At 35.2% G+C, this 24,408-nt stretch overlaps 1 protein-coding gene and 2 non-coding genes across 3 annotated transcripts; all 3 read right to left on the reverse strand.

The window, feature by feature from the left end:
- Positions 1–452: 452 nt before the first annotated feature.
- TRNAS-UGA (transfer RNA serine (anticodon UGA)) lies at positions 453–534 on the reverse strand. The gene has a single exon. It is a non-coding gene; the product is annotated as a tRNA-Ser (tRNA).
- Positions 535–663: 129 nt separating this feature from the next.
- On the reverse strand, positions 664–745 carry TRNAS-UGA (transfer RNA serine (anticodon UGA)). The gene has a single exon. It is a non-coding gene; the product is annotated as a tRNA-Ser (tRNA).
- A 1,167-nt stretch (positions 746–1,912) lies between these two features.
- On the reverse strand, positions 1,913–23,348 carry LOC113732774 (piezo-type mechanosensitive ion channel homolog). The gene is made up of 21 exons (XM_027258733.2): positions 22,831–23,348; positions 21,550–21,627; positions 19,507–19,666; positions 19,228–19,385; positions 18,541–18,706; positions 18,250–18,436; positions 17,787–17,902; positions 17,175–17,259; positions 14,908–15,123; positions 14,655–14,832; positions 12,956–13,084; positions 12,603–12,776; positions 12,218–12,451; positions 9,993–11,507; positions 7,084–9,563; positions 6,256–6,651; positions 5,686–5,844; positions 3,473–3,976; positions 3,230–3,371; positions 2,969–3,113; positions 1,913–2,606 (listed from the first exon to the last, which is right to left on the reverse strand). The coding sequence occupies exons 1-21, from the start codon at positions 22,877–22,879 to the stop codon at positions 2,471–2,473; spliced, it is 7,407 nt and encodes a 2,468-aa protein (XP_027114534.2). The 5' UTR covers positions 22,880–23,348; the 3' UTR covers positions 1,913–2,470.
- Between the last annotated feature and the right edge of the window lie 1,060 nt (positions 23,349–24,408).

Here is a 24,408-nt window from a genome sequence, read left to right on the forward strand (position 1 = left end):
ATTTGAAGATAAAGTTGTTAACTGAACCACGTAATCATGATCCTATAATTGGGTGAAATTGTGGCTAACAAGAATAGAGTTAGACCAAGTCATTGTTCAATTTCTACTCTTTTTTGTTCCTAGATAAGAGATTTTAAACTCAAGATCTCTTATTTATAATTTCTCTCACTCTATCGTCCCAACATAACCCTCCCCTTGTTTGATCTCTACTTGATTGTTCTCTTCTTGAACTTTCTTTATTTTGCAAAAATCAGCTTTAAATTTTTTCAACGAGTCAGATTTATTTAGTTATTGAGATATATAGCATATTTAATTCTCAGTTGTTTGGGGCAAAAAATGGGAATGGTAAATAATGCAACTATTTTTAATTCAAGAAAAGAAATGTGAATTGCTTGGTTTTAATGAAGGACATGTCAGCTGCTGATAAAAATTGGAAAGGGGAAAATGCAAAGCGTCGACAGCAGGGTTCGAACCTGCGCGGGCGAAGCCCAACAGATTTCAAGTCTGTCTCCTTAACCACTCGGACATATCGACTTTGTTGATAAACAAATGATAGAAATGTTAACTGCTGATAAACATTCGAAAGGGGATATCGACTTTGTTGATTAGCAAATGATGGAAATGTAAAGTGCTGATAAAAACTGGAAAGGGAAAAACACAAAGCGTCGACAGCAGGGTTCGAACCTGCGCGGGCGAAGCCCAACAGATTTCAAGTCTGTCTCCTTAACCACTCGGACATATCGACTTTGTTGATTCTGCGATCAACTCTATAGTTATGGTAGATATCGACTTTATTGATCGCCTCTACAATATTCGCTTAAAACACAGAAGGGCAAAATGCACACAAAGAAGAAAACTATTTTCACATAACAATTCTTTAAAATTTTATAACTTTCTATTTTTATAGGAGCTTTCAATCTATCTCTCATTTTATTGATAGATCTAAATTTATTTTAGATCTGGTTCTCAAATTTGAAAATTTTTGGATCTTCAATCTATTTCGACAGATCTTATCATCATTATTGGAATTTAAAATCGTTGATTAGTAAATTTGGAAATTGCAACATGTACAAAAGAGAGATGCAGTGATTCATTTATTAGAAAATAATTGTGAAATTTCTATTCTATCTATTTTATTTTTCAGATCTATTGTATCTGATTTTGTTAAATTGCAGACGTGTAATTTCTAATGCACGTTTAATCTTCCATTAGGGCAATGATGTATATCAAATCGTGCCGGATGATTTCTAGCAATTTGTTAATGAAATTTGCTTTTATCAAAACAAAAAATATATATATTGGTATCAACAAACTCACACGTATAATGTATTCTCGAATATTTAGTGAAATCAACTTTGTTCTGATCAATGACGACCATTTACTTTTATTTATGATAATAACATAATTGAGTCAGTATATCTCTGAATTGTTAGTTGAACATCTAAATTACCAATGAATTTCTTACATATACCTAATGAAGTTTTCTGAATTGCTAATTGAACATCAAATAAATCCTTACATATACCTGGACGAAGTCTTAAAATCACAAGTTTAGTTAAGGACTAAACCGCCTTTCCATGATCTTAATCTGTATGGGAGGAAAAAAAAAAAAACAATGGAAGCAGTTTTCTAAGGTCATACATGCCAGGCTTCTGGTTGGATTTGTAGTTTGAACAAAGTTAAATATGAATTACTTGGGTGAAGCATCGTTTGGCAGTAAAATTTATGGTTGAGTAATGCTTCTTGTAGTTTAATAGGAAAATTAAAGAACTACAGCTCTCTTGAAAGTATCAAATATTTGGTTGGAATGAAAGCTAAATGCAAAAAAAATCAAACCTTTAAAAGCTACAAAAAATTGATACATAATTTATTTTGTAAAAACCTAATTAAAAATGGCAGAACAATGTGGCTGTGGTGAACATGACATGAATGTAATTTATCTGCCAAATTTAATGAATCAACTAGGGAAGGGGTTCAGCTATCATCTTTCCAATTATCAAGAATGTCATCAGGCAAAGATTTCAGCTACAAAAGCTGCAAGAATTTATCAGTTGGATGCACCTTCATAGATTGGAGAAACAATTTCCTGGTTCTTCAGTCAGTTACCACTTCTAAGAAGACTTCTGCAATCAGCTGAAATCAACCTCTAAAACAATGAAGAGCTCCATTCAGGGCAGTGATAAATGATATTTGGTGATTGCAGAAATAGTTTCCTTGTACTCTCATCAATTACCAATTGGAAGAACACTTGAGCAATCCTGAAATCGATCTCTTAAACTGATTAACAACTTCATGGAGCCACTTTACACAATGCCGTATTCCAACTTTCCAGGAATTTGTTTCAATTGTCTAGCCTGCAGCAGCAGCATTAGGCAAAATGTCAATCCGTACTCTATAATGGAGCTAACAAAGTAAGCATTGTAGCTGGATGAAAACTGCCATTGATTCCCGTTCAGCAACTCGTGCAGGATTAGTCGCGTTTAGTGTATTCAAGCAGCATGTGAGGGGACCGATAAATTTTCACCAGTGTCCAGTAAAGGACCTCCTCAACTTCAAGCTCACCCTCTGCTCTTGCAGCATAGATGTCCTCACAAATTGCAATCAATCTGCACGAAGCATTGTGTATCATATCTGACCTCAGAAGAATATATATTCCAGAAAAGAAGCACATAACTGTCAATCTCATAAGAAAATAACTGTCACTTCAATTACTAAACAGATCTTTCATAGTATTAACTCGTTAAATGATACCGGAATTAATATGAAAAGTAAGAAAATATAGATATTCCATCTTGGTTCTGTGGATTAGTATTTATGATTGAACAAGTCTTGTATGATGAGGAATACAAAAATTTAGAGATCAATTTAAACAAAATGACATTGATAGTGGATAGTTTCTAGTTAACAGTTGAAGAAACAATGCTCCCTCCCGGTATTAGACATGGTAAGAAATGCAGAAATTGTATACCTGTCACAGTAGGGGAGATCCTCAAATGGAATTCTCATCCTGAGATCAGAACACTGAAGTCTGATGAAACGGCCAACCGCAAGCACAAAGGTTATGTAAAGACCCCATATGCTGAATTTGCTCAACGTATCACCGATTATACCTTCTAAGCAACAGACAAGAAGACTTAAGGAATGAATAAAGAGTAGAACAACACTGTATTTCCTTATCTGAAACAAGAACTAGAATATATTTAGCCCTTATTGAGACACCAGCACTCACGTGGAGTTTCTTCAGATACGATAACAGCCATAGGTCCAGCCAGTTCTCCACAGCCACTTCTATCTGAGACATCTAAATCATGGAAGGACCACCATTCTGGATCACCTCGATGGAGTACCAGGTCACCTGTAACTAAATTTACCTGCATAAACAAACATTACATATTTTATCTCTATCGGTATGGTTTTTGTATTTTATATCCTTTGATTTGGAAGGAAAATATTAAAAGAAAAAAACACAAACCGGTTGTTCAATAAATCGCACATCACCAGATCCAGTGACCCTGAAGTATCTTGGGTAGAGATTATATATCCTGAAACTGTTAAGAGTACCATTTAGGACTTGCATTACTTCCTCTGGTTTTGGAAGATCTGCGTCTTGAATGTGTATGTCATAATTTACCACCTCTTTTCCTTTTGGCCTATCCCTCGTGAATTGCCAGTGGAATACAACGTTCATACTATAATTAATAGACTGAATGAATCTTGCTTGAACAACAGGAGGGACATGCCATGATGCACTAGCATCTGCTTCACAACATATTAATTGGATATCTTTCTCATTATATGAACTTAATAAATCCAGAGGATCCAGATCAACTAGAGTGTCAAGTTCATTCCAAGACAGCTTTCTGCAAAGTGTTGTCTCAAACAAGGTCAATTTTCCACTGATTGTCCTTATATCAATCTGAACACTCGCATCCTTGATAGGATTTGCAATATTTGTTGGGTTGCCACTGCTGTACATCTATTACAAAGAACAAAATTGGACATTCTGTGAACAAATGACTTGTACAACAATAGGGTGGACCCAAATGGGTAATTTACTAGAATTAGACATCCTAGAAACTTTGTACTTCTATGTAGACTTTATCAGGTAATTGTATTCTAAAGATGAAAAGTCACTCTTGTAATTGGATGAATAGATGATATTAAAGAATATTAGTCATGGTGTCACTTTGGTTGCTAAAGCAACAATTAGAGGATAAATGGTTAAATATGTCTTGATGCATGTGGAGTGACTTCCATTTAATATCACAAAACCCTCGAACCAAACAAATGAACATTCCAATGATTAGCCAAACACACAGAGTATCATCATCCATATTTTTATATCAACCAAATCCATAAAATTATGCAACAGTCTAATCGTGCTATTTCTCTTATAATGAGACCAAGTTTCCAATTTCATGGCTCCTGATGTTACAACACCAGCTGCATTCTGATGCAGATGGACAGTTTTTTGGTATCCAGGTTATCTTCAACTAGACCACAATGCCCAGCAGACAGCTTGAAATCAAAACCCATTAGGCAGAAATCTTTGGGTTGATTAGTTAAGTACTCCGTCCCCTCCTAATCAAGCAATTAGCACATAATTCTTTGAACAGGGCAGTACAGCAAGATCCAGGAGCAAGTTACAAAAAAATGTGAAATACATTAGAAGAGGCACTGAATTGATCAAGTAAATAATTTCAGAATGTAGAAATATCAAGACGGTCTCTGGAAAAATCAAAGGATATTTAAAAATCAAACCAAAACTTCACATTGAAGTATAGAAGTACCTAAACTTACTTAGCATTACTAAATTCTTGTCACCATTAAAGTAGGAAATACCAAATAGCTATAAAAGTCAGAAAGGTATCTAGATGGAAACCACAACGAATGTCACAAACTGATAGCAACCATCAACAGAGTATTGGAAGATTCTACTTAGCAAAATAAAGGGATTATCTGGAAACAACAGAGAAAAGAATAAAACATCTGGATATAGATAGTATTCTTTCATGAAAAGTATGGAAAGAATTCTTCTTCAGAAGCACGTTAAGACCCTTTTATTTTTTTTCTTCTAAAAGAACAGAAAAAAGAATTAATGCTAGAGAATTGAATGGATGCTATGTAAGTTACAGGAATTAAATAGCACCAAAAATGGATCAAATAAAAAAAAAAACCATGATACATCTGCAACACTCTATGGGTTTCTAATCTGAAGAGATTTAATGATCCAACAAAGAGAAAACTTAGTTACTCAGCTGATTGCAGTTTAAATAAACTGTTTCTTATAGATCAACGACTATCATGGAAATTCAACTACTTGATAGAAGAATAAATGCAGAGATACAATCAGCAGAATAGAAACAAGAACTCTGCTGTCAACAAGGAGTGCATGTATAATGTAAATAATGACATATTCAGACTCAGAGTTCCTCAGGTTTTCAATCGAAAAATCAGAAGTTTTAAAGCTTTAATGCATCTTATCCACCAATAGAAAAAGATATCCTGACTTCTTTTTATGTATCCAACAATTTTTATCTGTCTGACTTTAATGGATTAGTCAAAACATCTTGGAGTCCTGATATCCATGTTTCACTTCAATCAGGCAATAAGTATCACAAACATGATATTTGAGTTAGTATGCAGAAAACATTGTCCATAGATTCCAACTCCCTGAGATCTCACCAGCATTGGAGCCCATATAACACATATCAAAACTAAGAACAAGCATATTCCGTTGCAAAATTTTGTCATTTTGCTTTGCTTTTGTCCCTGGTGATGCTTGACTCTGTGCAAATCCTCATTACATTTGACCAGAAATAGACTTGAATAAATGTCCTCCAACTGGAAGGGAAGAAAAGCTGGAATGAGAAAAGGTATCTTCAAATCTAAAAGATATCATTTAAATAAGGAAAAAGTACTGGAAAAGTCAAAGAGAATATAATGTATCAGTAGGCAAAAGACAACTCAATTTCATGAACCAACGACATTAATCCACCCTAAAGAACAGTATGTACATGGAAGATGTTAGAGACTGAATATAGGCAAGATATGAAGCAAAAACCAATTTCTAGAACTCATAAAAACTCCAACATCTAGGCTAACTCGTTTTGCGAACCTTTCTTTTAGCTGATGAAAGAATATATGCATACAGATAGTAGGAGTACAGACTTGTGCATGAATTTCATTAGAGAAAAAATATGATAAAGACCAAATCTTCTGCAAAAATTTCCTTAGATAATTTCAGTAGGTTACCTTTAACCAATCATACATTGTCAAAGATGTAGTTGTGCAAGACCAGTCAAGGACACATCGCAGTTCATAAAGAAATGGCAGAGCTCGGTAAAGCCGAAAACATAGAAAGTTAACTTTTGAAACACTACTGGTTAAAAATTGCCGATATAAAGTGCTTTTATGGGGAAGCCCGTGGCGGATCTGTATAGCCTGAAGTGCTAGAGATATTGCCTTAGTCAAGTAGATAGCACGGAGGGCAAATTTTCCAGCATGTTGGTGAGATGGCTGCATGCCGCAAGCATATTTTGTTGTCGAGTATGTAAAGAGAAAAAGGCTAAAAAGATAGGAAATGACTTTTCCAGTTGCAAATGAGCAGAGGTAGATAATACGATCAATCATAATCAAGAAGAAAATTACCTGCAAAAAGAAAAAAGGAAGAAGAAGAAGAAGATAGCTCATTATCTGCATCCAACATCATTACATCATGTAGCATGGCCATTACTGATTATGCTCATAATACAAGATCCCCTGAAAAACCCCAGTGATCCAAGTCTTTGGAAACCAATAAACAATCCGATCAGCAGTTATATATCTTACAAAAATTATATGCTTCAGGATGGTACATATTGATTCGCAAACAAATTCAGTGTAGAAACAAGTGAAGATGCAACTATTACCACCAGTAAATTGACTAAGACAATTAATTTCAGGCTTTGATCCCACAACTACATTGAATTTTTTGCATCACTTTGCAGTCATTTTTCATGTAATATAGAAAACTAATAGAACTCCAAAAAAACATTTGGAAGTCCTAAGTCTGTGGAGCACAGCAAAATGATAGACACTTACCATTAGAACAAACACAAACTCTTTTGGAAATTGATCTTCTAACTGGTAGACTTCAAGAAGCTCACTCTTATTTTTTATCACTGATTGGTAAAAAATGGCAACCAAGAAGAAAACAGCTAAATCTGCACAGAAAACAAATGCATATAGATCGATATCTCTTTTTCCACCACCAATCACAGAGAGCACAGGGTAAGGAAATCCTATTTCTTCAAAAATACCAGTACGCTGAGCGATTAAAATTTCTTTTGCTATGTCAGCCGCAGGAGTTAATGGCTTGTAAAGTTTCATAGGGACTGATCCTTCCATCGAGGAGGCAAGCACAACCTCAAAAACAGCCAAAGCAACAGAAGGGTTTTCAGTACTTCTTTCAATGCTCTGAATACGTACTCTACTTGGCATATGGGGTCCATTCTGTCTAGTGTCCTGGGATCTCATGTCAATAACAGCTTTTAACAACTTGTTTATACCTGACTCAATTCTTTCCGGCTGAATCCCATCTTCTGGCCACACTTTAACTTCCATGGACAACTGCACAAAGTAAGGTGGAGTTTCTGCTCCTTTTGTTACTGATTTCCAGTACCAATATAGACTCCTAATAATCTTTTCCATTGCATCTTTTACTGGTAAAAGCAGTTTATATACTTGCTCCAACCAATATGGAGTCAATGTGGACACCTTAGGATCTTTCTTTTTTGGCCCAAGAGAACCAAACTCTGTAATAGATGCCCATTTACCCTCTCTTGCACTGATGAAAGTCTGTATGAGCGTAAAGAGGTACACCAGAAATAGAGGCAAGTTGCTTATTACAATTGATGACCTGATTCGATGATCAGGGAATCCCAGTTCCTCAAGGAAACTTGTATCGATGCCCAGCCCACAATGTTGGATAATGACTTGGTATAGATATTGGAGCAAGATGCAGATTTCACTATATATTAGCATGATGAACCAGAAAATGTAACTAGGGCCAGTATTTACACATAAAGCATATAAGAATAGTGCAGCAAGGTAAACAATGGAAAGCAAACTGAAGTTCCACAGAAATATCAGAACGAAGCAACAATAGCAGAGAATGTCATTGTTTGCTCGCATCTGGACCCACATAAAACGAAAAATCATTCCAATTTGCAGACATGTAGCATCAGATACAGTTTTGTCACTAGCAGAATGAAAAGAATGCATCTGCTCCACAGGATCAAATCCTATATTCTGACTCTCGAGCTCGTAATAAACCTCATTCTCAGAGGCATTATCATTTAGATCCAGTTCATCTTCGATATTGAAAAAGTTAACAAGATTCCTAACTGCCTTCTTACCAAAAGATCGTGCATGAGAAACACCATCCCCCACAAGGTGAAATGCTGAAATTAACAAGTTATGCTTACTTTTATTATATTCTGTGTAATCTTCTTCCAGTCCTGGAAATAGGTAACTGGATGTTTCATTTAGCTCAGAGATCTCTTGCGAAGAACCCATGGAAGCATTCATAGAGTCCACGCCCAGGCTTCCCCTTCTCAGACCTTTTAATGAACTTGTGTCAAAGGGAAACAAAGAGTAAGAATCTTGTCCATTCTTTTTCACATTAGCCTCATCATTTTGCAAGTTACTACTTTGGTGATATGAAAATGAATTCAGTCTCCCTTGTTGGCCTTGACTTCCCAGAGAAGCGCTACTTAAGGTTGCATTGGTGCTCAAGCTGTGAAGATTGATTTGTACATTAAGCATCTCCGATTTAATATTCTCCACTTGCAAATTGCGAAGGCGCTTCTCCTCTACTGATTTACGGATGTGCTGCAACTGTGCTGTCTTCCAGGAAGCTCTCTTCTCCTGTTCTCGAATTAAGGCATCAATCTGCTCTACTTCAAGATACTTAGATACAAAATCAAACTCCGGGGATGAAAAAATATGTGATTGTAGGGATACCAACATAAAGATGATAATCTCCACAACGGCAGATCTTGATGTGATTCGAAAGCCATAATCATATTTGTAAAAGCCAATAACTTCATGTATGTAATCAGTTGTCTTACATTTTCCCTCATTAGAATCTCCAACAAAAGGAGATTGATAAGCAAGAGAAAGAATAATCAAACTGAAGTTGTATATACGCAAGAATTTGAAGATTTTGTTTCTTTCTTTTAGTATCTTAAGCCTCAGACGGAAGAATGCCAGAGCAAAACCAAGATAACCTAGGTGAAGGATATCATACTCAAGTGTTCCTGTGATCAGTATTAAGGCAAGGACAAGATCCAGCAAGTGACAGTAGCCATAAAGCCTCAGATAGTCAAGAAATGTCCACATGCTCTTAGTTTCAAAAGAGAGATCACTAAAGGCAGCGGCCATTCTGCTTTGCATTATCACTTGCCAGTAAGTATGCATTCCCGAAGCGTTAGACATGTAATCAGCACGCAGTTTCAAACATGAAAGCATGAAAACCATGTAATAGCTGATAAGCATTCTGGGATCATCAACAATGATTCCTACAAAAACCATGAGTAAAATAATAAGAGTGATGGAGAAACTGAGATTGTAGGGAAAGCTCAAACAATTAGCCACTGACAAGGGGATGTGATCATAGGATGTCACAGATTTTGTAACAGTCCTAGAGAAAATGATCACTGGAAAACACAATGATTTCATTATAGTGATGCTAATATATCTTCCACAGAAGTGGCAAGCATTTGCCCAGAAACTACAAATAAATTTGTCCTCTTTATCATAAACTAGAACCAAATGAATTGCATGAAAGCCATTATTTGAGACCTAAAGAATTGCATGAAAACCATACCACACCCATGATGACAAAATGGTTTTAGCACGTATGTATGTCAATGAAGTCAAATCTGATAAATTCCTACTGTTTAAGAACCTACCCCAGAGATCATAAAAGCATAAATATAAATAGATACCTAACCAGCATTTTTTGCAGTGTTCAAAGAACAGGGCAGAGTTCTTCCAACATTCGTGGCAAGGCCTTTTTGCTATTTTTGGGAACTGCTGCTTTGAGTCTACCATGCCCACCCAAATTGTCAAATATTCAAGGATGAGAACAGAACCAAATGAGAGAACAAATATTGGCCAGAGTTTTCGAATACTATGCCGAGTCATAAGTATACAGGCGGCAAGTGATGTCACATAGAGCAGCGAAATAGCATTCAAGACAGCAAAACTAGCAAGGAGTAATCCAATCATGTTAATCTCAAGGCCAAAAAGGTTAAATATGTTCTCCATCCAATATGCCAAATATATTTTTATGGTGGTCATTTGCATTTCGAGCCTTTCCTTTCGTAAAAGAAGAATCCACTTTTTATTCCACTTAAAGCTGTCCTTGGAGCTTCCCCAGATACGTCTGAATGTATCATTTCTGTTCCTATTCTCCAAAACTCCAGTACTAGTTTCTAAAGATGGCCACGAGTTACTCATCGGTCCCTTGTGCTTTCTTAAAAATGCGCTCGTTTCTGCAGAAGGCTCACTTTCTTTGGCATAAGAAGGGCCTGCTATAGGCTGTTCTTCCGTCAAGTTAAACAAAGCACAAGGCTCCTCCCATTTGTCATGATGTCCATAGTTGCTTGGCATCTTTTTCAGCCAATGAAAGATGTTGTACTGGAGTAAGCATGCAGCAATAACCAAAACTTTACATCTCATGCCTGATTCTAGACCAAAAAAGCCATGCTCAAACAATCGTAAGCCCAAAAGGAGAGATAAATTAAAGTTTGTCTGACCAGGAAGCATTTTTGCTTTTTCACCCCACATCTGGAATAGATAATCCATCGCTAAATGAAACCCCGAATAAGCTAGAAATATTTTTGAAGGAATTTGGGAGGATTTTGGGAAGGTTGAAAAGATGACCAGGCCGATAAGGTAAACAAAACCAAATGCACTTATCGGGGACACTGATGCATAGAATAAGGAAAGAGATAATATTTTCTCACAATGCCAAATAAGAAGACGCCTCATAAAGGAAAATTTTACATTTTCTTCTGTTTCTTTATCTGCTAAATTCAAGGACCTGCTTCTTCTCCTCTCATAGCTATACAAGACCATGACAACAAGAACTGCCAATGACATCCAGATATTTTCTATGCTTGAAGCATCAGGGTTAAAGCCAAAGACATGGTAAAGATCTGTCAAACTAGACAACCATCTCTTTAAGCTGATAAAGACATTCAGACTATAAATGAGAATACAAACCAAGATTGCATAAACTTTCAAAGGAAACCACCAGTGTCTGCTTGTCTTCTCCCTTAGTTGTCTTCCATTCATCCATAGTAGGAGGAAGAACAGGTATCCAAATGATATATAATTAGGTTTTACGTGGTAAACTGTGAGAAGTACAGTCAAACAGACAATGTAGGTTCCACACGCTCGATATGCGTGGAGAAACTTCTGTCCAATTGCACTCAGATACAACATTGTTCTTTGCTCTGAAAACAGAAAGTTAACAAGGATATTAGATTTTAGATTTTACCAGGGAGGTTGTACAAGAGCAATGCATAAGATGTAAGATCAAGTTGTGCATCCTATTTAGTTAAATATTTAGTCCATCTGACCATCATTGCCCACCAAACTTTATGCTACCAAATTTATTGGACACTAATAGTACAGCTGCTAAGTGTGCCTCTCAATTTGCTTTTTCTAGTGCTTGATCAGTGACTATATTTTTCTGCAGTGGACTAGTTAACCACTAATCCAAAACTTACCATACTTTGATTGCAAAGAAAACCACTTGTATTATTTCTTAGGGACTTGTATCTGTACTGAAATATTACCATCTAAATGCCATGTTACATTCAGTACCTCAGATTTTAATAAGCAGCTACATCATCATCAATTGTTTTCTACAATCTCCTCTGTTTTGGTTTTAAGCTTAAATACAAAATCATAGTGATCATATTATTGCCCTCCTAAGAGAGAATTTGAAATTCTGCTAACCACAACCAGATGTAAGAGTAGGCATATGTTGCGAGTATATTCTCAGAGAACACTATGAAACTACTGATGGATTAGAAACCACATCCCAAAACAATTTTTTTTGGAATAATGCTTATGCAGTTAAAAATGAAATTATAAGCAAAAGATCCAGGAAATAACAAGCTAATCCTTTTTCTATGTATAGATTGCATTGCTATAATACCAGGAAGAGAGTTATCATACTCGATCCCTCTAGATATTAAAGCATAAACTGAAAGTAGTACGGATTTGTTCAACCCAGCCTTCCAAAATCTCCAGCCAAAAGGAGGTAATGGAGTGAACTGTACAATTGTTGAAAATGAACAAAGTATGTCAAATCCATGATTTTGAATGGCACAGAAGGATGCCAGCCCAGCAATTGTCGCCAACTCCATGGAGCTAGTGCCATCAAGCAAACCTGAAATGCATGCATAGAATATACAAAAGGACGATTAGATGAGCTTTAAAAAAAAAACACTCAGTATTGAAGCAGAAAATTTTTCTTTGGTCCTAAAAGATTCTGGTAAAAATGTCCTAAAAGATAGGGGACCATATCTTGGGATAGTTACCTGACTGTGAGAAAATTTCTGCAGCCCAAGAGCCTTTCTCTTCTAGGACTCTGGAGATCACATTTAGTTGAAGAATGAAAAGTGCAGCAAAATGCGCCTCACATAAAAGAATCAATGATTGACGAAGCTTCCTACTAATGGTGTGACTTAATAGATAAATCATAAAGAATATCACTGAAATGTCAAGGGAGAATAACCAATAGTCAGCCTTCATTGCCTAACTTTAGTCCATTTAAAGCAACAATAAATGAACTCCGTAGCCTCCAAAGTAAGGGCAAGGGCCTCTAGAATTCTAGTACAAGACTCAAATAGGATTATAGACAAGAAAAATTGGAAAATCTGGTTCAACTTACTATATACAGCATGAACAAAACCAGGTCTCAGTGCAATGAAAAATAACAGCACCAGCACAATTGCTCGAGAAACTTTGCGAAATCCCCATGCTATTGTAGCTATGACAAATACTTCTTTCTCCTCTTTCTCTAAAATCAATTACAAACATCAGTTGTTGCATTGAATATCAGATCAATCAGAGAAGAGAGGCAGGGAGCTGAAAACAAGCCTTGTCAAGTAAGAATGTCAATCTAAAAGGGCAAAAGAAAGAAGGCAATAAAATCTTAGGGCTTCAACATTAGAACATACATAGAATTTATTGACCAAAAGAAAAAGAAAAACACTGCACAGTTATAAATTGGTCAAAAAAGGATAAAAATGTGAACATGACATGGATGAATGGAATTAATAAGTGCTAATGTAAAAGTTAACAGTAGCCAATGAATCTGCAGACTATTTTAGATTCTAAATGCACAAGCCTTCCATAACAAGAGTGAGAAACACAGAAACAGCATTAATCTGCTGCTTTCAGTATCACGTAACCAATTCTAATGCTACAGTCTTATTAGGAACTTACATGTTCAACATCGGAAGAGTACAGTAATCGATAACCATGTAAGTAATAAAGAAGTAAAGTGTTTACTACTTGCAGTTCCTTCACTACTCTAATGATATGCTGGATATAGATCAGAGTGTCTCTGATCATTCTAAACCCAGATGACGTACCAGTAAAATCTTTCAAAGAACAAGACGTTTTATGTGTATGATTGAATTCTAAAATGCCCCGATGTCAATATTTATTTTGCTTTCTATTGCGAAATAAAAGCATGGATATCAAAAACTCATGGAAATCATGTGAAACATATAATAAATGTGCTAATTGTGTCTATGCAGGAGGGTGTTTAGCAATTAGCAACTTTCAGAGAGGGGAATTTTGTAAACTGTCCAATTTGTTAGGAAGAAAATTTTAGTTTAAGGGTGAACATTATTCTTGTTTACTATCAGTGTAATTTTTTAAATATAGGAAATCTTAGTTTGAGGATAAATGAGTTTAACTATTTAACATCTTAAAATCTTCAACTGATTTGATGTTAGTCATATAATTGGTTTGCAACGGCACAATACTCATTCCACTTTAAAAGATAAGGTTTACGATTTGCATCTTTGATATTGTACCTACTCTGAAGAACTTTGGTTACATATATCCTTCAGGGCTGTTAGGAATTCTCTTTAGCTAAATAGAGCCATTATGAATTTCATTATAGCCTTCTCCACATTATCCCATACTGAAACAACCCAGGGACTTGGAAGAAACTTAATCCATGGAGAAGTTACATGATTTAAGAGGTGAGGCAATTCCATTTGACATAGTATTTTTCTTTTTATGTGCCAATGAATTACCAATCCTTAATTACTATTTTTAGCAACAGAAACTTAATTTGGGCCTGCCAAGAATGTCAATTTATTGACTTTCAATTTTTCTTTTTTTCCTCTAAAAATCACTAGAGTTCGTTGATGAAGCTTTGGATTTCATTGGTTTTCTTTTTTTATTTTTATTTTCTAATATTCACCATAAAGTTCACTTTTCTCATGATAAAGCAATCAAAAGTAAGAAACATGCGGTCTTTAAAGCACATCAAATTATTTCCATAGATGTACAATATGATCGCATATAGAACCGCTATGACAGCACTTAAAATATGCAGCCACACTTCCTACCTTGAGCAGCAAGGTTCCGATATTTAGGTTGCCCATCACCATCAATCAAGTACGAAAACACAGTGCTGTTGACAAGATTCCCCATAGTAAGCAGGATTGCAGGAAAAAATTGTGCTAGTAGATATAAACCTGGTTTAGAGTAGTGCCACAAGCCAATAGCTTCCCACAGTGCCATGTCCTGAAATTTTAATATAATTCTCTTGCTAAATATTCAAACATAAAAGATGCATCAAAACATAATTTAAGAACTTACCTTTTCTAGTTTCTTATTGAGCAGCGTGAATATGATGTTGAAGATATATGTGCAAGCAGCCCATAATAGAATAAACACTAGAAGAAGACTATTTAACCGGTGCAAGTGAAACAAGGATGGGAAGGCGTATATAACATAGCCAACATATGCGAGTAATCCAAATGAACACAGGCTTGTGAACTGAAAGCTCCAAAAGGAAAGAGCAAATAAAGAGACCTGTCATTTAACAAGTTATAAGTGAATCTAATGTTACGTGTCAAGACTGCAATCCCAATAATACTGGGAACAAAAATATTATCAAGTATAAAAGCAATAAAAGATATAGGAATATGTTAAAAAGATAACAGTTAAACAAAACAAGACTCTTAGCCTCTACACACAAACAAAATAATGTACAGATGAGAGCTACCTTAAGATGCTTCATGTAAAGAAACAACAAAATATAGCAAAATGCAAAAACTAAACTTATAAACAAGATCTATTTCACTTTCCATTGTGCTGAACCAGAGTTATTGGAAAGGGACCAAAACCTTTATCAAGCATTATAAAAAGTTAACTGATGCAATGACAAACTTCAAACTGTAAGTACCTTCAAATAAGAGACTAGATAATACAATCAAACATCTATATGAATGTCAAAAGTATTCCACATAGCAGTCTACACATGCAACCAATTTCCACTCATGTACAAGGAAAATCTTGTCCACAGCATTTTGAAATGTACCTACCAACCGTATATTGAGTGTAATACTATCATTTATAAACTATTGAAAGATACAAACATGGAATTAAATGGTTAATCTGCAGTTTTCAGCAAGTTTCTGGTTTTAGTCCAATAAGCTATATGACAAACTATAATGAGCCTTAGTGCTTGAATTGGACACTAGCAGCAATTTCTGCACCTCAGTTGCAGAGCTACATTCGCCTGTTCTTTTCTGGATAGATGGGGAGTTTTAGGATTATAACTTTGGTTTGAACTTCAATAAAAGTTTAAAGCTTAGAGAATAACAAGGGAAGCTAGAAGAAGAATAAGAGAGACAGACAGACATTCAACTCACGAGGACGAGAAAAGTAAACTGTTCGGGTAAAAGGAACTAAGTATTTCTGCAAGGTTATAGACATGCTGCTCTTTTGCATTAAACATGAAAATCATAAGATTTGGTTGAAAGAGTCATATTGGCATTGGGCAATACCATTGGGACTCTGACATGATATCAAGGATAATGGGCAATATGAAATTTCAAGCACTAAACTTCTTATCAAGCTCGCTGGACATGTTGCAGTTTAATGTTCAAGAATCATCTAGGACCAATGCAACAAGAAAATCTATGCAATCTTCCTAACTAATCTATCTCCATGCTGGCACATAAATGTGGAAACTTCGAGGACTCTGTGCTTAGAAAGGGCTGAAAGAAAGGATCGCTAAATGAAAGCATGAACTATTTTGCCAAAGCCAAGAAGATACAATGCAAGCCAAACAGTAAGGTTTTGATACAAAAAATGCACCCGTCAAAGTCCAAAAAAATCTGAAAATACTTGCATCTTTTCTCGGCCAGAATGAGGGCTTTTTTCTCTTGGAAAAGCAGGTCTCTGATGTTCTTAAAGGATTTTTGGCCAAAACATGAGAAGTTAGAGAAGGTTAATTCCTGGCTTGACTATGGTTACAGAACGCATGCAAAGAATCATAAAATCATGGGAAGGTCTCATGCATATGGAGTGGTATTTGGGAACATATTGGGACTGAAAGCTCATCTACTGAGAACCAAGTAGGTAAGATGTCTTGGAGAGCCATTCTAACATAATCCCACTACTCTTTGAACCTACCTGGTATTATCTTAGCCCATGCACATGGGTCAATGACCTAAACACTACATGGTTTGGTTTTGTGTACACATGCCTTGGCTTGATTTCTTGTGTTACTATTTTCCATGTCAACAATCAAAAGTTGCTGCATGGTTAGTCCAAAAGAGTTTCACCATTTGAAACTTCAAGCAAAAGCATATTCAATCTTTACAAACATTTATTTTTATATTTATTACAGGCAATATGGTGGCTATACAAATGATTCCAATACTCTTTAAGAAAAAGATGCTGAAAAAAAATGAAATAAAAAAATGCCCCTACTCTTCAACCAAAATTCTACATAGATAACAACCAAACATGGCATACAAAAATGTAGTTTCTACAACTTTCCCTCAAGTCATTCCATACATTCTGATAAAATGCACAAGAACAAAGCAAAACAAATATGTATGTTATTTTCTTACGGGAAATCCATAAGTAAAGAAGTTGATAGTAAATCTCCACATAATTGCTTCACTGTGCAAAATGCTGGTGCGCATCACGTTACATCTGAAAATCAAGTGAGAAATTGAAGAATCAGCTATAAAAAAAAAACAAATATTCTGTAGCATGGTGATTTACAAGAATCAAACTTGGGGAACTGAAAGCAAACTCTGTTTCAGTCAACGATATTCAGAAGGCAGAAAACCTCAAATGGCTTTCAGAAAAGCTAACATCAGCTGATTATAAGCACCTTGTAACAGACCTAGTGAACCTCTAAATTGGAAAATAAACAAAAAATAGGGCATTTAGAAGGTTGTAATTTTCAAAGAAAAAATTTTGGAACATGTTGATGACATTTAGGATTTGATGTCATATTTACTTTGTTTCAAGTAAAATAAAAAATACAAAATAGCCAATATTCATTTCTTATAGAGGTAAACTGTATGCCTTCATTGTTTGAGAAGGTTTGCATTTCTATCAGCTTATACTGAAAACTTCATTGTCACAGTGGAGCACAAATAATAGACATCTTCAAAGAAACTTAAAGTACGAAAGTACATGAAGAGAAAGCAATATCAACACTTAAATCGTACCTTAGCTCATGAATGAGAAAAGAATGTGTCTTAGGAAGAAGCTGCTCAGTCAAGTCAGTTTGTTTGGTGGAGAAGATTTCATTTATTTCAATCAAGTCATGTCTGACATATGAAAGCTGAAAGAATGGTGAAAACATCCTTATCAAGCTTGGAAGTGATTAAGAAGGAATAATACCCCAAGAAATTCTAACCAAGTTGAGAAAGGGAATAAAAAACTCAAATTATCATTCCTTCCTCGGAAAAGAAAAGAGAAATCATCCTTCTGTCTAGCAATGCCAGATTAATTAAAATAGAATAAAGGGGTAGGTGCAAAAAGTCAATAATCAATTTCCCAAAAGAAGTGCTTGACAAGTAAACTTAATGTGTTTCTACATGGTATACAGATAAAACTTCCAACTAGTCCAGTCAAATTGTAATGCTGCTGGTACGGCATTGTTCAAAACATCAAATGTTGAGAGCTCACCATGGAGTAGAAAAGTAAAAGTGAGATACCAGAACAAATTTCTGGCCAATCTGATTTGAGAGAGAACTTGTAGAGTCCAGTGAGATCAGCAAACTGCTCAAGCCTGTTTGAGAATTCAAGGGGTAGCTGATATGCATACAACAGAATGATGTTGACGCCTGCATAGAATAAAAGATATCTCCAGCACCTTCACAGTGATCCATGCACCAACAATCAGTAAAAAATTGAATGCAAATTGCAACTATAAAAACTAGTTGCAATCAGAAACTAAAAGACAAAATAGATACTCACCAAAAGAGCCCAAGAAATTTACTTGTCATCGACCACTTGACAAGTCCAATGCAGCTGCAGAGGAAAAATGGCAGAGAAACCCATGATGGGTGGCTAATTCCCAACAGCAGTTGTACTGCAGGCAGGAACAAGTAACATAGGACCTTGAACCTGAAGTGGAAAGCATCTTCCATGCAGCAAAGAAAGCAAGTATCAAGTATCAATGCAAGAAGTTGAAAATGAACAACTTTGCACCAAGAACATTATATTTGGACATGCCAACTGGCTCTAACTTTCAATCTAGCACTAACTTAATTAGCAATTATTTCCATCTTCTTTTAACAAAAGAGAAAAGGATTAATGATTCATTTGATCAGAATTTGTATTTAAGATCTTGCAGATGAAATGATCCTCATAGTTCCATAATAGGATTCATGAAAAAAAGTGCAAATGATTCCAACATATATGATCCTTCAACTAAATATACTGGAATCGTAGTACTCAATTGTTCGTAATATTGCCATAAATTATAAAATCTTATGTTCTTTAACTTTTTTAGTAAACGCTTCCAGCCGTAAAGTGTATGGCCAGAAAGAAGAAAAAGAAAATGCACTTCCACATGTAAACAATGTACAGAAACACAATAAGAAGTGAGCTCACGGGTGTCTTGCACTGAAAAGGAATACTTGATGTGGATTGTCAACTGACCTTGGCTTTCACTAGACAAACCCAAATCAAGCAAACAGGATTGTCCTAAGGAATCAGGGAAGGTTCTGCTCATATATATTTTGGTTAGAGCAACCACACCCACTATTATGTGAATGAGGAGGGAATAAATCACTGCATGAGGACTCTGGGACTGATCTCTGCAGAAACCATACAACTTTAACATGAGCAACCAAATGACTGAACAAAGACCTATTCCAATTTCCACGAAACATATCAACATATTCATAGGAGTCGAGAAGAAAGAACATCAGTAGGAACCTTACAAAACCAAGTAATTTCGCCCACCAAGCATCTGCTACACCCCAATGATCACCTTCAATAGCCACAGTAAGATGGAAAAGGAAATGCGAGATTATAACTGCTCCAGAAAGCATGATGACATGCCATAAAACTATAACATGCTTCCAGCAATATGAACCTAGAAAATATCAGGGCATCAGGAGTCATAATGACTGACGGCAAATTAAAAGGATAAGCAGCATGTAAACAAATTTGAGCCACTTTAGTTCTATCCCCTGAAAAGATGGCATTATTCTCATTGAAATGTTAAACGGATGCATAAAACACCAATAGAAGGATCATCAAGGTGTAGACCTGGGACATTTCTCTGAATGGGTAAACAAACTACACTTCACAGTTTATAAAGCAAAAAGGGTCTCCCACTAGCATTTGCATTCACAGGAGAACGAAATTTAACTCACAATTCAGAAAGGAAGGATTAAAGAGGATCATAGAGACAAATATTCAGAGTGTATTAATAATTCCTAAAAGGTCATAATTAAATCATCCTACTGAATGAAGTAATTATCAAACATGTAATAAAATTATTAACAGTTATTGTTTGTGGGAAAGCCCATTTGATTAAAGTAGCATTCAACTAAATGAGAATGTGGAAATTAGTTCATTTCTGTTGAAACACTTGTAACGATTTTTCACCCTTCCATAAGTATGCGGGTAGATATGTTGTAAATTTAAGTTAGGTCTCCCCACTACTATGCTCTTAAATTATTCCGTGCATATAGAATGTAAAAACAATTACTTCTTTAAAGCTTTTTCAAGAAACTGAAATCAGGGAAATAGGATCTGGACCTCATGATTGCATTCTGACCAGGTCAATGAATTCTAAATAATGAATTGCACAGCTTAAGTGAGAATTGTCAAGATCATGCAAGATTGCTTAGTCAAAGTTTAGTTTGCTATTACAGAATACTAGTTCATGAAACCAAGGTTCATTATTTGTAGACTATGTTGAGGCCAAATTTGTGTAAGATAATTCTACTAACCCCGGACTGATCAATGTCCTTACTAGCAAAGAAGATTCGTGAAACATACATGTGAATGACAGCTAGTGAGATATAAAAGACAATTACGATCACAAGAAGTCTGGTGATGTGACACCTCTTCTCAGCCATAAACTAAGGCCTCTCAGAACCTCGAGGACAGTTATAAGAACTATTCAAACCACAGGTGTTTTCAGTCTAAAAGAAAAAGAAAATGAAAATGATAATTCAAAGAGTCTTTAATATGCATAGGTGTTTTGCTAGTTTGCTGCTGATAAACTTAGGGTTTTCTGGAATTTAGTAGTAATTTGGTCCTTTCATTAATCATGGGAAATTACACGTCGGTATTATAACTCTACTTGGATTTCTGGATCTCTTAGCAACTTCTTATGGTTATAGCTATGTGCTTTAAATAGGATCCTCAAGCTCGCCACCATAGGATTTGTGATATCAGGAAATTTTTTGAAACTCTTCTTCATTTCATCCTCTTTCCACCTTAATCATTGTTTAGGTGCATTACTAACGGTATTGTACATACTGCTGCCAGAGACTGCAATCGTTCATATTTGACATCTAATTTTATGGAGCTTTTCCAGAAACTGATGACAGATAACAGACTTGGTTCACTTTCAGCAATGTGCAATCATAAAAGAGGGAGGAAAAAAAAGAAAAGAGAAAAACTATATGCAAGGTGTTATGAAATTAAACAAAAAGTACAAAAAATTGAAAGACCATTTCGCAAGTCAGAACACCAATATAATTAACATAACTTTAGAGTACCTAGCTAGAACAGATTTGCCTAGGAAGAATCTGATTCAATGTAGGAATTCATGAAACATCTGAGTGATTCCTCAACTTCAGCAAGTTAAAAACCAGCACACATGCGTATTTAAACTAAGAGGACCATGAGGACCATAAAAAAATGTTTTAGGTACCTAAAAGTTTATAGAAAGTTGCTTCTCGGCATAGAAACAATACACCAATTACACAAAGAGCAAGCATGTGGTAAAAAAGAACTTACCTTCCACACCAGTTGATAGAATGAGAAGTGAAGTGAACAAATCAGCCAAACCTATTACACTCCAGTTAAGTAGAGAAGCTGCAGGAATCACAAGTGGAAGACATGAACCAGGAAACAATGCAGCTCTTTACAGAAGAAAATAAAAACTCAAAAAAGCAAGGTACTGATGTGGTTATTAGGCAAGTTAAAAAAAATATTTCACAACCCCTAATATTTCGACATGCTCCCAGAAACATAACATTGGAAAGAGGTTAATGATACATTCGTTGATGTGGTATAGTATCTGCACAAAGTTTTCTCAAAAACAACTTTGCTGCAGTCTAGTGTCAAAGTCCAAGTTCCCAGTTATTAACCTCTTGTCGTCACAGAAGCATTAAAAAATAACCACTTGCAAAAATAACGAACATTTCATCCTCTCTCATCATATTCTTTCTTTTTGTCCATACACAACATGATGTACTACTACCGTGTACCACACCTCCGCATAGAGAACCTTGCACTAAAATCACACCACCTATATTTGGAGTGACCCCACACAGGCTTTGGCACTTTTTCTACACCTGTATTACACTTCCTTCTATACCTGGTGTCGGAGTCACACTCAGGGCTGAAAGACATGCAAGCTACTCAATGTTGGAATTTAGCTTGTTTGAGCTTGGTTCGCCAACTGAACATACTACAAGAACGGCATTTAGTGTTCATTAAAATTTCAAGCTCAACTCTTGTTTTTTATCGTGGACTGGAATGATCATGGAATCTCATTGATATCAGAAGGGACAAGTGTCCCTACAATACCAGGTGCGAAAGTTAGTGTAACAGCAACATAATCAAAGGATATCCAAAATTCCCACAGCACCTCTGTCAGGCCAAAGGTAGGGTTTCTCCAATGATGACTACCCTCGCAATGCTCATCTTCCATAGGAAAATTTTCACTTCTCCAAGTTTCCGATCAACTAAAGTTCAAATATCAAAAGTACCTTCAAATCCACAACAAATTCAAAAGCTCAACCACAACTTTTAGCTCTCCTTCAACAAGGCCATGGCAAATTTCCCTTTAATATCAAAATCAACATATTTTCTGATAGAACTTGTACTCATAAAGACATCAGTTCTACATGCAAGACTAATTCTTCATAAATTATAAAGTATTAATGAGTCTCATCCACATGTTTTGCTCATATTGTCCTTTCTAACAATACAAAATTATGTTCAAAACTAAAGGTAAAATGCAGCAAACATAATCTTGAACATATGATTATCAAGGCTGAACCCTCCAGTTACCTGCAAAAAGCAGCAAAGGTATAACAATCCCAGCAATGGAACTTCCCATTGTTAAGCTATCTTTAACTAATGGCTTCACCAAGACTGCATTTTTACATTCCACAGACACCTTTTGATCATTTTCAAAAAAAAAAAAAAAGATCTTTTTTACAGAATTCACCAAGAAAAGGATGTTTCTATGAATACATTCCCTCCATTTTGTCTCGAATCATAGAAAACGTTAATTATTCAACCTTTTAGTTGAAAAATCATGGTCAAAACAAAAATCCCATGATCGGAAATTGTGGAAAAATGAAGATCAACAAATAAAGAATAATTATAATAATCGGGCACTTTGCTCTTAATCCCTTCCAGTTATTCCAGTTCAGGAGAAGAAAATCAAGAAATTTGAGGAGATTAATTGAAGGGGTGATTTGGAATGAATGAAAATGGCATTCTTGATTTCAGATTGGCGCAGCCGTAAAGACACGTTTACGGATCAAAGAGCCAAAGAAGCTCTTTTTTTCCCGTGTGGAAAGTGGAAACGTTAAACGAACCAAAGGGACCTTTGGGAGGATTTGAATTGGTGGACCCCATCTGATTTCGTCAAATCCTAAAAAAAAAAATATATTAGATGTTAGGTTGATAAAATCCCTCCAAAATGATTTTGTTATTTGAAATATTTTTTTAAAATAAAATTACAAGAAACCCAAAATTGTGGGAGTTCACAAGCTATTTACAATTCAAACTAACTCACAAATAGTCAAAATTACAACTCAATAGAAATACAGTGGAATCTCAATTTTAATCACTAAACCAAATCTTAATAGTTTTTTGATTCGAGGTTCTGTTTGAATTAACTGTTTTTAAAGATATTTTTGAAATATTTTATTATAGTTGCGTGTATGAAAAATTTTTACTATAAATATTTTTTATTGTATTTTTAGAGGAATTTTTTAAAAATATACATATATATATATTCGTGTACCTTTTAAAGTTAAAAAAAATTAAAATACTTTTAAAAATTAACACTACCACTCTAGTAATGTTAGCGGTGATGGGTGAGGGTGGAAAATGTTGTAGAATTTAAATTTTTTTTAATTCTTTTATATATATGTGAATCATTTTTGATATATTATATGGATAAAATATTTTTATTTGTGTATTATTATAATATTATATTTAAAAATTAATTTTTAAACCATTAATATTTCGAAAAAAAATACAAGTATATAATCATGGAATGAAAACGTTATGCCTTTTGTTTGGAGGAGAGACATGGCCAGGCAGGCTCCCTTCCTTTTTAGTCACGCTGTATTGGGCAGAATCAGTTATGTTTTTATGTATTCTTAGAGTGGTTTTCTTCTACTGAGTTTATTGCCCACTTTGATTTTGACCGAGTGGGACAATTCCGTGCACAACATACAAAATTTTTCTTTTCTAGAAAATTTGAACAAGTTATTTCAACCTTTATTGATTTCCGATTCTTTGGGTCAAAGTTCGAAGATTTAAACGTTAGATATGCACTGCACAAGCACCCCAAGTTGCAATTGTTACCACAAATGTTCTTGAACAATTTAACATCATTTGAACAAGATG

Source organism: Coffea arabica, chromosome 2c (genome assembly GCF_036785885.1).
Source record: "Coffea arabica cultivar ET-39 chromosome 2c, Coffea Arabica ET-39 HiFi, whole genome shotgun sequence".
Lineage (NCBI taxonomy): Eukaryota > Viridiplantae > Streptophyta > Magnoliopsida > Gentianales > Rubiaceae > Coffea > Coffea arabica.